At 45.9% G+C, this 14,487-nt stretch overlaps 1 protein-coding gene across 2 annotated transcripts in view; it reads right to left on the bottom strand.

The window, feature by feature from the left end:
* PKD2 (polycystin 2, transient receptor potential cation channel) overlaps positions 1 to 14,487 on the bottom strand; it is a 208,337-nt gene that overhangs the window by 127,567 nt on the left and 66,283 nt on the right. For both annotated transcript variants that reach the window (XM_063916973.1, XM_063916982.1), the window contains exon 2: positions 5,644 to 5,757. In XM_063916973.1, coding sequence (XP_063773043.1) covers positions 5,644 to 5,757 — 114 coding nt within the window. The remainder of the gene's footprint in view (positions 1 to 5,643; positions 5,758 to 14,487) is intronic.

Below are 14,487 nucleotides of genomic sequence, written 5' to 3'. Positions count from 1 at the left end.
AATAACTCCTCCCCTTTATACGGCAATACTTCCATGTGCCGTTTGGAATCTGCATCACCTGACCACTGTCGTGTCCATAAACATCTTCTGGCAGATATGGACATCGCACTTACTCTTGATGCCAGAGTGCAAATATCCCTCTGTGCATCTCGCATATATAGAAATGCATCCTTTAAATGCTCTATAGTCAATAAAATACTGTCCCTGTCAAGGGTATCAATATTTTCAGTCAGGGAATCCGACCAAGCCACCCCAGCGCTGCACATCCAGGCTGAGGCGATCGCTGGTCGCAGTATAACACCAGTATGTGTGTATATACTTTTTAGGATATTTTCCAGCCTCCTATCAGCTGGCTCCTTGAGGGCGGCCGTATCTGGAGACGGTAACGCCACTTGTTTTGATAAGCGTGTGAGCGCCTTATCCACCCTAAGGGGCGTTTCCCAACGCGCCCTAACTTCTGGCGGGAAAGGGTATAACGCCAATAATTTTCTATCGGGGGAAACCCACGCATCATCACACACTTCATTTAATTTATCTGATTCAGGAAAAACTACAGGTAGTTTTTTCACACCCCACATAATACCCTCTTTTGTGGTACTTGTAGTATCAGAAATATGTAACACCTCCTTCATTTCCCTTAACATGTAACGTGTGGCCCAAATGGAAAATACGTTTGTTTCTTCACCGTCGACACTGGAGTCAGTGTCCGTGTCTGTGTCGACCGACTGAGGTAAATGGGCGTTTTAAAGCCCCTGACGGTGTTTGAGACGCCTGGACAGGTACTAATTGGTTTGCCGGCCGTCTCATGTCGTCAACCGCCTTGCAGCGTGTTGACATTATCACGTAATTCCCTAAATAAGCCATCCATTCCGGTGTCGACTCCCTAGAGAGTGACATCACCATTACAGGCAATTGCTCCGCCTCCTCACCAACATCGTCCTCATACATGTCGACACACACGTACCGACACACAGCACACACACAGGGAATGCTCTGATAGAGGACAGGACCCCACTAGCCCTTTGGGGAGACAGAGGGAGAGTTTGCCAGCACACACCAAAACGCTATATTATACAGGGACAACCTTATATAAGTGTTTTCCCTTATAGCATCTTAATATATAATAATATCGCCAAATAAGTGCCCCCCCTCTCTGTTTTAACCCTGTTTCTGTAGTGCAGTGCAGGGGAGAGCCTGGGAGCCTTCCTAGCAGCGGAGCTGTGTAGGAAAATGGCGCTGTGTGCTGAGGAGAATAGGCCCCGCCCCCTTTTCGGCGGGCTTCTTCTCCCGTTTTTCTGACAACCTGGCAGGGGTTAAATACATCCATATAGCCCCCAGGGGCTATATGTGATGTATTTTTAGCCAGCATAGGTACTTTCATTGCTGCCCAGGGCGCCCCCCCAAGCGCCCTGCACCCTCAGTGACCGTTGGTGTGAAGTGTGCTGAGAGCAATGGCGCACAGCTGCAGTGCTGTGCGCTACCTCATGAAGACTGAGAAGTCTTCAGCCGCCGATTTCTGGACCTCTTCTCTCTTCAGCAACTGCAAGGGGGTCGGCGGCGCGGCTCCGGTGACCCATCCAGGCTGTACCTGTGATCGTCCCTCTGGAGCTAGTGTCCAGTAGCCTAAGAAGCCAATCCATCCTGCACGCAGGTGAGTTCACTTCTTCTCCCCTAAGTCCCTCGTTGCAGTGAGCCTGTTGCCAGCAGGACTCACTGAAAATAAAAAACCTAACAAAACTTTTACTCTAAGCAGCTCTTTAGGAGAGCCACCTAGATTGCACCCTTCTCGGCCGGGCACAAAAACCTAACTGAGGCTTGGAGGAGGGTCATAGGGGGAGGAGCCAGTGCACACCACCTGATCCTAAAGCTTTTACTTTTGTGCCCTGTCTCCTGCGGAGCCGCTATTCCCCATGGTCCTGACGGAGTCCCCAGCATCCACTTAGGACGTCAGAGAAAAATGGGTTGCCTTGTTGGGCTACAATATTCTCCCTACATATAGTAGGTGTTTAAATCAAAATAGCGGGGGGGGGAAAAAAAAAAAAGCATTATCATTTCAAGTGCAGAATTTTTGTCAAAACATACACATATGGCAGAATCCTAATTTTTACTATTTTAGAGGTGGATTAATAGCGAAACCACAATGTCTTTCTTGTACTTTCAATTACAGGGATAATTTGTGCGGGTATCACATATGAAAATCAGAGATTTTGATGTTGGAATGTAACGAGCGATAACATCGAATATGACCTCAGCACAAGGGTGAGAAAACCTTCAGCAGCGAAGGAGTTAATTACTAATCGAGCAGCAACTGGGTGCATTAAAGAAAAGGTAATGAGATATATTTTGTCCTTTTGTTTTTTACATATGGATGACAGGTAAACCTTAAACAGGTCAGATAATTAGATTAAACAGCTGAATCAATAGGTAAATTAAAAAATGATTATTTTTAATAAACTTTCATGAAGGAGATATCCTACTCCTTAAGTGTTTAAAACAATTGCAAAGCACAATGGGAATTTAAAATGCCACAGGTACCCCTCCAAACACAGTGTCCACAGTCCCTGGCTAGGACAAAAAATCCACAATTGCCCACAAGTTCATTGGGTTGAAAGTATATTTTACCAGACGTATTTCCGGATGGTATCCCCTAGGTCTCCTGTGCAAATGGAGACCAGGTGGCAGATGGGGGCAAGTCCGAGTCTGTGAAGAACTTGTGTCGGAATTTAATCCAGTGGAGGCTGTCAGGTCCAGATATCGCCAGGGTGTGGATGAGGGTTCTGGTACTTGTGGTTCTGCAGGAAAGGACCAACGCGTTTCGCTGGTCTAATGGGTGCTCCTGAGTAAGCTGGCACCCATTAGACCAGTGAAATGCGTTGGTCCTTTCCTGCAGAACCACAAGTACCAGAACCCTCATCCACACCCTGGCGATATCTGGACCTGACAGCCTCCACTGGATTAAATTCCGACACAAGTTCTTCACAGACTCGGACTTGCCCCCATCTGCCACCTGGTCTCCATTTGCACAGGAGACCTAGGGGATACCATCCGGAAATACGTCTGGTAAAATATACTTTCAACCCAATGAACTTGTGGGCAATTGTGGATTTTTTGTCCTAGCCAGGGACTGTGGACACTGTGTTTGGAGGGGTACCTGTGGCATTTTAAATTCCTATTGTGCTTTTGCAATTGTTTTAAACACTTAAGGAGTAGGATATCTCCTTCATGAAAGTTTATTAAAAATAATCATTTTTTAATTTACCTATTGACTCAGCTGTTTGATATATCTGACTTTCAGCCGGCGCCAGTACTTATTTCTTCTTTTTTTACATATAATCAAGGGAACTGACCTTCCCTGTACAGGCTGCCGTTGACAGCGCACTCTATCTATATTGTTTTTCTTTGGTCAGATAATTAGATTACTCTTTAACATCTAGTAGAGGAATCTTACTTGTAAGAATGGTAAGTCTAATAGTGTTTGCTCTACAGACCAAGACCTTGGTTCCCAGAATCACTATGCAGGCGACACAGTCACAAATGCTTCACACTGGCCCTTGTAAATTTTATTTCAATAGAGAAATCCCTGCAGTGTAGTGAAGCATGAAGGCACAAATCCCCATAAAAGTACTGTAAGTGGCATTTAGGCAGTTTTAAAGCTCAGTATGCTTATTGTGTAGCTGGCCTTCACATGAACATAGGATACCAACCCTGCTGATCAGGACGTTAACACTGGATATATGAATGTAATTGTATGGTGATTTAAATCCTGTTTCTGATCACTTAATGCAGAATAGAGAATAATGACAAATCTTAATATAAAAAACTGTAAATAAACTTGTGGTATGTAGGCAGGTATTTTAATTCATATAGAGGTATTTAGGCACTGCAGACTTTCTGCATTAGTATGACAGGATCCTACTGACATGGCCTCTCTGACGCCAATCTTGCCTACAAACATGTAGGAGTTGGCTAAAATGGAATAAACTGCCATGCTGTCAAAAAGCTAGTGCTCTGTTTGATAATCTGCTGCTACTTTATCTTATGCATACGTGTGTTTTCTTTGGAATATAAATATGAAGAGTAAGGGTTTTAGGAGTTAGGAGTAACAAGGGTTTTACAGCAACATGTGTATCGCACTGGGTTGTAACTAGGGTAGTGCAGGTGGTGCCCTGCACACTGCGCATTTCCCGTGCAGGCACATGGTCTGCACTCACCCAAAATGCCTGTGTGTGGAAGAGCCAACAGCTGCAGCGCTGGGCGCTGTCTATATGACAGCTCACAGTGCTGAGAGGTCGGTGTGCCATTCCTATAGTGGTCTGCCTCCCCGTCCTCCTTCCGGGTACAGGAGGCGGCTAATGCTGCTGTGAAGGAGAATGCGTTCTTATGTGAGTCACAGGGCTTAATTCAGACCTGACTACAGCAGAATTTTTTTTTCTAATGGACAAAACCATGTGCAGTGCAGGTGGGGCATATGTAACATGTGCAGAGAGAGTTAGATTTGGGTGGGCTGTGTTCAAACTGAAATCTAAATTGCAGTGTAAAAATAAAGCAGCCAGTATTTACCCTGCACAGAGACAAAATAACTCACCCAAATCTAACTCTCTCTGCAAATGTTATACCTGCCCCACCTGCAGTGCACATGGGTCCCGATTCAGACCCGATTGCTGCTGTGCGTTTTCGCAATTATCCATAGACTGCGCATGCGCCGCAATGCACACACGCGTCGCCAAACAACAACAGGCATCACCGAATAGCGACAGGCTGGTGCAAAAATTTTCAATCACAGGGGCGTTCGCAAGGTGATTGACCGGTAGATGCCGTTTGTGGGTGGTAATTGACCGTACTGGGTGTGTCCGGGAAAACGCAGGTGTTCCCAAGCGTTTTCAAGGAGGGGGGTGTGACGTCAGATCCGGACCCGATCAGCCTGTTCTCATTGCACTGTAGGAGTAAGTCCTGGGCTGCACACACTGGTAAAATCATTTGATGGTGAGTGAGGTGCGAGAGGATTTGCAGCTGTCCGCTAGCTGGCTGAGGGATCTTTTTAGCACGGTGTATACATGCGATTGGGCGGCGACTATCTGATCGCAGGACCGCAAATTTAGCAGCACAGTGATCAGGTCTGAATTACCACCATGGTTTTCTGCCGTTACTGGCAGACTGTCCAGCCATACCTTTGCTACAGTGCTCTATGGAAGCGGTTACATTGAGCTCCATAAAAGTCATTCAGAGACTAGAAGATGATCTACAATGAGTTTGATTGAGAAACCTTTGCTGCAGGATATGTCCCTGTCTTTAGACCTAGAGTGAACAACCCCTTTGAGGGTTCTATTCATGAAGAAGTGAAAAGTGTGGAGAAGTGAGCAGGTGCAGAAGTTGCCCATGCCAACCAATCAGCTGCTACGTATAATTTTATAGAATGCACTTTATAAATGTTAACTCAACACTGATTGGTTGCCATGTGCAACTTCTCCACTGGCTCACTTCTCCACATTTTTCTCTGCTTCATGAATAGACCCCTTAGTGGGCTAATAAACATAGATGTATATTTTTTTTCTGTATATTTTAAAAACTGATCATACTAATTACATCCAGAACTGCAATACCTAGTTTGGGTAATGAATTAGAAATAGACAGGGAGGTACTTACAAATACATAAAATGAGGAGAAACACAGCATAAGTGACTAACTCGCGGAGAACACTCTTGAGATATTTCTCTCTCGTAGTTATACGATCCTCTGTATATCTTGTACCCCAAAGACCTGTAAAATGAGATTGAGATAAACATAAATGCTAATTGGTTTTTATGACCCTTTTAGGAGTTTTCCTAAATACATTTATTCAAATACGGCTATAAATGAAATCTCAGTTTAGCAGTAAGTAATAATAATCCCATTAAACTGAATAAGAATTAACACACCTGTATATGAAACATGACTGTGGGGAGACGCTTGATTTCTCACTCTTCGTTATGCAGCTAGAAGTTATCAATGACACGTGACTAGTGCCAAGGATTACCAATTATAGATGTATGCATACAATCTACAGATATTTGTATGATGTTAGACCTTCAGAAACCTCAGCTATATTAACCTCTGATTTACTAACACTGACAGAGAATAAATCATATCATTGTAAAAAAAAGGATTTTAATTACCTACCGGTAAATCCTTTTCTCGTAATCCATAAGGGATACTGGGGACACTTAATACGATGGGGTATAGATGGGGCCCAAAGGAGCCGGTGCACTTTAAATTTCTTCAACAGGGTGTGCTGGCTCCTCCCCTCTATGACCTCCCTCACAGCTCAGTCTACAACTAGTGGTGAGATTAACGAACCAGCACACATCAGATCAAACATACCAATAACAGCTAGTGAAACAAGAAACAGCAACAGCTGATGTAAACAACTTCACACAAGAACAATAACTTGCAGGAAAATAGGATTTTAATACCTACCAGTAAATCCTTTTCTCTTAGTCCGTAGAGGATGCTGGGGACACCATTAGAACCATGGGGTATAGACGGGATCCGCAGGAGACAGGGGCACTTTAAGACGTTGAAAGGGGTGTGAACTGGCTCCTCCCTCTATGCCCCTACTCCAGACTCCAGTTATAGGAACTGTGCCCAGGGAGACGGACATTTCCAGGAAAGGATTTATTGTTAAACTAAGGTGAGATTCATACCAGCTCACACCTCAACCATGCCGCAGAACATGGCATTCAACAGAACACAGGACAACGGCATGAACAATTGCAGCAACAGGCTGACAAATTTATTCTCTCTGAAGAAGCCGCCGAGCTGCACAAAGGCAGGGAAACGCGTTAGAGGAGTGCTATCCTCGGCTGGGATCAATTGTTGCTTACAACCAGCACCGCAAGCGTGAGGACCTGGCTGGAGTACAAGGAGTGAGACGTCACCCCGGCTAAACCACACTACGGTCTGAAGACACGCCGAGCTGCTGTTTGTTTAGCGTGGCCACGCTGGACCGATAAGTACAATAATATACTAAAAACTGTCTGCAATTGTTACAATTAAGCAAGGAGATTCCTGCACTAATACGCTTGCTACTAACAAATTTCAAGCTTTGAACCATAATCAAATTATCAGCTGAAAGAGTTTCATGCTTTTAAACTTTCTTCGCTTTCCATTATGGCATGCTAATGGCTACTAACATTCAGCCCACCAATTAAGCATAATTATTCCGGAGTGGCTACATTATTTACCGCATATATTATATATGTTTTAAGTGATATCAGAACAAACACCGGCCGTGTGATTCATGTTTGTCTTGTAATTGTTAATTAAATGTTACATGTTTTAAATATATATTGATTTGGACAGCGCTTCATTATTTTTGTATATATCTTTGTGTATTTGTTTGTGAGGTTGGCAGTGACCTCTGGGTGAAGCAGCAGTCCTAAATCATTGATATTCAACATCATTGTAATTATTATCAGCGCCCAGTATTTGCTATACTGTTTTTTCTTGCTGAGATTCATACCAGCTCACACCTCAACCATGCCGCAGAACATGGCATTCAACAGAACACAGGACAACGGCATGAACAATTGCAGCAACAGGCTGACAATAAACGTAACACAACATATGTGTAACCATAACTATTAACTGCAGATACAGTACACACCGGGACGGGCGCCCAGCATCCTCTACGGACTAAGAGAAAAGGATTTACCAGTAGGTATTAAAATCCTATTTTCTCATACGTCCTAGAGGATGCTGGGGACACCATTCGAACTATGGGGTTATACCAAAGCTCTAGAACGGGCGGGAGAGTGCGGACAACTCTGCAGCACCGATTGACCGAACTTAAGGTCTTCATCGTCCAAGGTGTCAAACTTGTAGAACTTTGCAAAAGTGTTTGACCCCAACCAAGTAGCTGCTCAGCAAAGTTGCAATGCCGAGACCTCCCGGGCCGCCACCCAGGATGAGCCCACCTTCCTAGTGGAATGGGCCTTCACCGATTCCGGTAATGGCAATCCAGCCGTGGAATGGGCCTGCTGAATCATGTTACAGATCCAGCGTGCAATGGTCTGCTTAGAAGCAGGACACCCAACCTTGTTGGGAGCATACAGGACAAACAGAGCTTCTGTTTTCCTAATCTTAGCCGTTCTGGCGACATAAATCTTCAAAGATCTGACCACATCCAGAGATTTTGACTCAACGAAGGCGTCAGTAGCCACAGGTACCACGATATGTTGGTTTATGTGGAAAGAGGAAACCACCTTCGGTAAAAATTGCTGACGTGTCCTCAATTCAGCTCTATCTTCATGGAAGATCAAATAAGGGCTCTTGTGAGACAAGGCCGCCAACTCAGACACCCGCCTTGCAGATGCCAAGGCCAACAGGATGACCACTTTCCAAGTGAGGAATTTTAACTCCAGCTTCCGTAAAGGTTCAAACCAATGTGATTGAAGGAATTGCAACACCACATTTAGATCCCATGGTGCCACTGGAGGCACAAATGGAGGTTGGATGTGCAATACGCCCTTCACGAAAGTCTGAACTTCTGGAAGGGAGGCTAATTGTTTAAGAAAGAAAATCGATAAGGCTGAAATCTGAACCTTGATTGAGCCCAATTTTAGGCCCGCATCCACACCTGCTTGTAGAAAATAGAGAAACCGTCCTAGGTGAAACTCTTCCGTAGGAGCCTTCTTGGATTCACAAGAAGACACATATTTTCTCCAAATACGGTGGTAATGTATAGACGTTACCTCTTTTCTAGCCTGAATAAGTGTGGGAATGACTTCACTGGGAATACCCTTACGGGCTAGGATTTTGCATTCAACTGCCACGCCGTCAAACGTAGCCGCGGTAAGTCCTGATACACGCACGGCCCCTGTTGTAACAGGTCCTCGCGCAGAGGAAGAGGCCAGGGATCTCCTATGAGTAATTCCTGAAGATCTGGATACCAAGCCCTCCTTGGCCAGTCTGGAACATTGAGGATCGCTCGGATCTTTGTTCTTCTTATGATCTTGAGAACTTTTGGAATGAGAGGAAGTGGAGGGAATACATACACCGACTGAAACACCCACGGTGTCACGAGAGCATCCACTGCAATGGCTTGAGGGTCCCTTGACCTGGAACAATACGAGAAGCCATCATGTCTACTTGAGGAATTCCCCAACGCCCTGTCACCTCTGCAAAGACTTCTTGGTGGAGGCCCCACTCTCCTGGATGGAGATCGTGTCTGCTGAGGAAGTCTGCTTTCCAGTTGTCCACTCCTGGAATGAAGATTGCCGACAGAGCGCTTGTATAGTTTTCCGCCCAACGGAAAATCCTTGTGGCTTCTGCCATCGCCGCTCTGCTTTTCGTTCCGCCCTGACGGTTTATGTACGCTACCGCTGTTAGACTGTCCGACTGGATCAGTACCGGCAGATCTCGAAGAAGATGTCCCGCTTGTAGTAAGCCGTTGTAAATGGCCCTTAGCTCCAGAACATTTATGTGGAGACAAGTTTCCTGACTTGACCATCTCCCTTGGAAGTTTTCTCCCATTGTGACTGCCCCGCAGCCTTGGAGGCTTGCATCCGTGGTCATTAGGATCCAGTCCTGTACCCCGAACCTGCGCCCCTCTAGGAGGTGAGAGCTGTGCAGCCACCACAGGAGTGATACCCTGGTCTTGGAAGACAGGATTATCCTCTGGTGCATGTGTAGATGGGACCCGGACCACTTGTCCAACAGGTCCCACTGGAACACTCTGGCATGGAACCTGACAAACTGAATGGCCTCGTAGGCCGCAACCATCTTTCCCAGCAACCGAATGCATTGATGGATCGACACTCTTGTTGGGTTTCAGAATTTGTTTGACCAGACTCTGAATTTCCAGAGCTTTTTCCACAGGAAGAAAGACTCTCTGTAGTTTTGTGTCCAATATCATTCCCAAAAACGACAACCGCGTCGTCTGAATCAACTGTGATTTTGGCAAGTTTAGGAGCCAACCATGTTCTTGAAGAACTGTCATGGATAGTGCAACGTTTTGGACCAATTGGTCCCTGGATCTCGCCTTTATCAGTAGATCGTCCAATTATGGGATAATTGTGACTCCTTGTTTGCGAAGGAGAACCATCATTTCCGCCATTACTTTGGTGAAAATCCTCGGAGCCGTGGATAGACCAAACGGCAACTTTTGAAACTGGTAATGACAATCCTGAATTGCAAATCTCAGGTAAGCCTGATGCGGAGGATAAATGGGAACATGTAAGTAGGCATCTTTTATGTCCACCGACACCATAAAATCCCCTAACTCCAGACTGGAGATCACTGCTCGGAGAGACTCCATCTTCAATTTGAATCTCTTTAGGTAGAAATTCAGGGATTTCAGGTTTAGGATTGGTCTGACCGAGCCGTCCGGCTTCGGGACCACAAACAGGCTTGAATAAAAACCTTCTCCCTGTTGTGACTGGGGAACCTTGATGATAACTTTATTTTGACACAATTTTTGAATTGCGTCGCAAACTACCTCCCTGTCGGGAAGAGAAGCCGGTAAGGCAGATTTGAAAAAACGGCGAGGGGGGACGTCTTGAAACTCCAGCTTGTACCCATGGGATACTATTTGTAAAATCCAAGGGTCTAAGTTCGAGCGAACCCAAAACTGACAATAGTTTTAGACGGGCCCCCACCAGTGCGGACTCCCGCCTAGGAGCCCCAACGTCATGCGGTGGAATTGGTCGAAGCCTTGGAGGACTTCTGCTCCTGGGAGCCCGACAAGGCTGGTGATCGTTTACCTCTTCCCCTTCCTCTAGTAGCAAGAACCCTGGCCCTTTCCGAATTTATTGGGCCGAAAGGACTGCATCTGATAATGGTGCGTTTTCTTTTGTTGTGGAGGAACATAAGGTAAAAAGGAGGACTTACCCGCGGTAGCCGTAGACACCAAATCATCAAGGCAGTCTCCAAATAAGGCCTTACCTTTATATGGTAGAGATTCCATACTTTTCTTGGAGTCAGCATCAGCATTCCATTGGTGAATCCACAACGCACGCCTAGCTGAGACAGCCATGGCATTGGCCTTTGATCCCAAAAGACCAATATCTCCCGCAGCTTCCTTAAGGTATGCTGCAGCGTCCTTGATATAACCCAGCGACAAGAGGATGCTATCCCTATCTAGGGTATCTATATCAGATACCAAGTTATCTGCCCACTTTTCGATAGCACTACTTACCCACGCAGACGCAATGACAAGTCGGAGTAGTGTACCCGTGGTCACATAAATGGACTTCAACGTAGTTTCTTGTTTACGATCCGCAGGATCCTTAAGGGTCGCCGTGTCAGGTGACGGGAGAGCCACCTTCTTAGACAAACGAGACAAGGCCTTGTCCACAGTGGGGGGGTGACTCCCACTTTTCCCTATCCGTCGAGGGAAACGGATAAGCTGCCATAATTCTTTTGGGAATCTGAAACTTTTTGTCAGGACCTTCCCAAACTTTTTCAAATAGGGTGTTCAGTTCATGAGAGGGAGGAAACGTTATTTCAGGTTTCCTTTCTTTATACATACAGACCCTTTTATCAGGGATAGCTGGGTCCTCAGTGAAATGTAACACATCTTTAAACGCCACAATCATGTACTGAATGCTCTTTGCCAATTTTGGGTCTAACCTGGAATCGCTATAGTCGACACTGGAAACAGTGTCCGTGTCGGTATCAGTGTCTGCCAATTGGGCCAACGTACATTTTTGTGACCCTAATGGGACCTGACTTTGGCCAAGATGTTCGTTGAGCCCCTTGGGGCTAAGTGTATCTAGTCTAAAAATCCATTCTGACTCACGCTGCATTAATTTTAATGATCTATTGCCACCTCTGATTAAGGGGGGTATGTGGTCAATCATCCTATATCTCAGCATACTTAATGGATGTTTAGCTCGACTAAAGTGTCGGGCTACCGGCTGCTCGCTATCCCCTTTAAGGATGGCTGCTTTTATGGAGCTACGATGTGCTGCCATCCTTTCTTTAAAGGCTCGTTCTGTCTTCCCGACATATGTGTATGTATATATATATATATATATATATATATATATATGTAGAGATATATATATATATATATATATACACACACACTCACACATATATATATATATATATATATATATATGTGTGTATATATATATATATATATATATATATATATATACACACATACATATACATACACACATGTGTATATATATATATATATATATATATGTGTATATATATATATATATGTGTATGTATGTATGTATGTATGTATGTATGTATGTATATGTATATATATATATAATTATAATGTATATATATTGCACCACTTATATGCCTCCCCCCTCCGTTTTGCACCCCTGGTACTTGTCAGTGTGTGTGGGGGACCAGCGTCTCTGCAGCTTGTGGAGAGGAAATGGCGCCGTGAGCAGTGAGGAAGAAGCTCCGCCCCCGTCATGGCGCGCTTCAGTCCCGCTTTTTTCTATATTTATACTGGCGGGGGTTGGGACAGTGCCGCGGCACTAATGTCCCCTCTTGCCAGTGTGCTTATGAGGATTGTTTTCAGCTGCCCATGGAGCCCAACCCCCCCCCCCCTCCACCCCCGCGCCCTGCACCCTACAGTGCAGTGTGAGTGGGAGCTTGGCGCGCAGCATCTGCTCGCTGCACGGTACCTCTGCAAATGCCGTTACTGAAGGGAAGTCTTCTTTTCTTCGGTTACACACCTGTCTTCTGACTTCTGGCTCTGAAAGGGGGTGACGGCAGGCTGTGGGAGCGAGCATCTGAGCGTACCCAGCGATCAAACCCTCAGGAGCTAATGGTGTCCTGTAGCCAGAAGCAGAGCCCTTGAACTCACTGGAAGTGGGTCATACTTCTCTCCCCTAAGTCCCACGAAGCAGGGAGACTGTTGCCAGCAGCCTACCTGAAAATAAAACTCAGTAGAGCTCCCCTTAGTGCGTCCAGTCTCACTGGGCACAATTCTAAAACTGGAGTCTGCAGGAGGGAGGAGCCAGTTCACACCCCTTTCAAAGTCTTAAAGTGCCCATGTCTCCTGCGGATCCCGTCTATACCCCATGTTTCTAATGGTGTCCCCAGCATCCTCTAGGACGCATGAGAAAGGTATAATCCATAAGGGATACTGGGGACACTTAGTACGATGGACACACTGGACATCCTCTGTAGCCAGGGTATCAAACCTGTAGAACTTTACAAACGTGTTTGTCCCCGACAAGGTAGAGGCCCAGCACAATTACAAGGCTGAGACACCACGGGCAGCCGCCAAGAAAGATCCCACAGACCTGGTAAAGTGGGCCTTGACAGATCGAGGAATAGGCAAGGCCGCCGAAGCGTAGGCCTGTTGAATAGTAAGTCTAATCCAACGGGCAATAGACTGCTTTGGAGCAGGACAACCCTTTTTGGGAGCATTATACAAAACAAAGAGGGAATCCGATTTTCGGACAGCAGCAGTCCTCTTGACTTAAATCCACAGGGCTCGCACCACATCCAAAAACTCAGGAATTGAGGAAGTGGCCGAGGCCACCAGAAAAACAATAGGCAGATTAAGGTGGAATGAAGAAGCCACCTTAGGCAGGAACTGTTGTCGAGTCCTGAGTTCCGCTCTGTCCTTATGAAAGACCAGGTAGGGACTCCTACAGGACAAAGCGCCAAGTTCTGAAACCCGCCTGGCGGAAGCCAAGGTAAGGAGCATGACCGTCTTCCACGTAAGGTACTTGGCCTCTACCGACATCAGAGGTTCAAACCAAGAGGACTGTAGAAAGGTCAGAACCACTTTTAGATCCCTAGGTGCCATGGGTGGCACAAAAGAAGTCTGGATGTGAAGGAAACCCTGCAGGAACATCTGTACCTCAGGCAAAGCAGCCATTTTTTTCTGAAAGAAAATGGACAAGGCCGAATTCTGAACCTTAATAGAGCCCAACCTTAGGCCTATATCCACACCAGCCTGTAAGAAACGCACAAAGCGTCCCAGCTTGAAATACGCAGGTGGATATTTTCGTCCCTCAGACCAGGAGATGTATAGTTTCCAGATATGGTGGTAATGCTTCGACGTGACAGCTTTCCTGGCTTGAATCACGGTGGTAATAACCTTACCCGGAATTCCCTTCTCAGCTAGAAGGTTCCGCTCAACCGCCATGCCGTTAAACGAAGCTACCGTAAGTTTGGGTAGATGCAGAAGAAGATCCTCCCGAAGTGGCTGGGGTCAGGGGTCCTCTATTGCCATGGCCAGAAGATTTGCGTACCAAACCCTACGAGGCCAGTTGGGGTCAATGAGAACTGCCTGAACGCCCACTCTTCTGATTCTTTTTAGAACCCTGGGGAGATACGGAATCCGAGGAAGCAGGTACACCAACCGGTAAAACCATGGCGTTAACAGCGCGTCCAATGTTGCTGCCAGAGGGTCCCTTGTCCTGGAACAATAGCACTGAAGCTTGTTGTTGAGCCGAGAGGCCATCAGATCGATCTGCGGACAGCTCCACCAATCTGTTATCAGTCTAAATACTTGCGGGT

This window comes from Pseudophryne corroboree, chromosome 1 (assembly GCF_028390025.1).
Source record: "Pseudophryne corroboree isolate aPseCor3 chromosome 1, aPseCor3.hap2, whole genome shotgun sequence".
NCBI lineage: Eukaryota > Metazoa > Chordata > Amphibia > Anura > Myobatrachidae > Pseudophryne > Pseudophryne corroboree.
The sequence above is the reverse complement of the archived record's forward strand: the minus strand, read 5'-3'. Positions and strand labels throughout refer to the sequence as shown.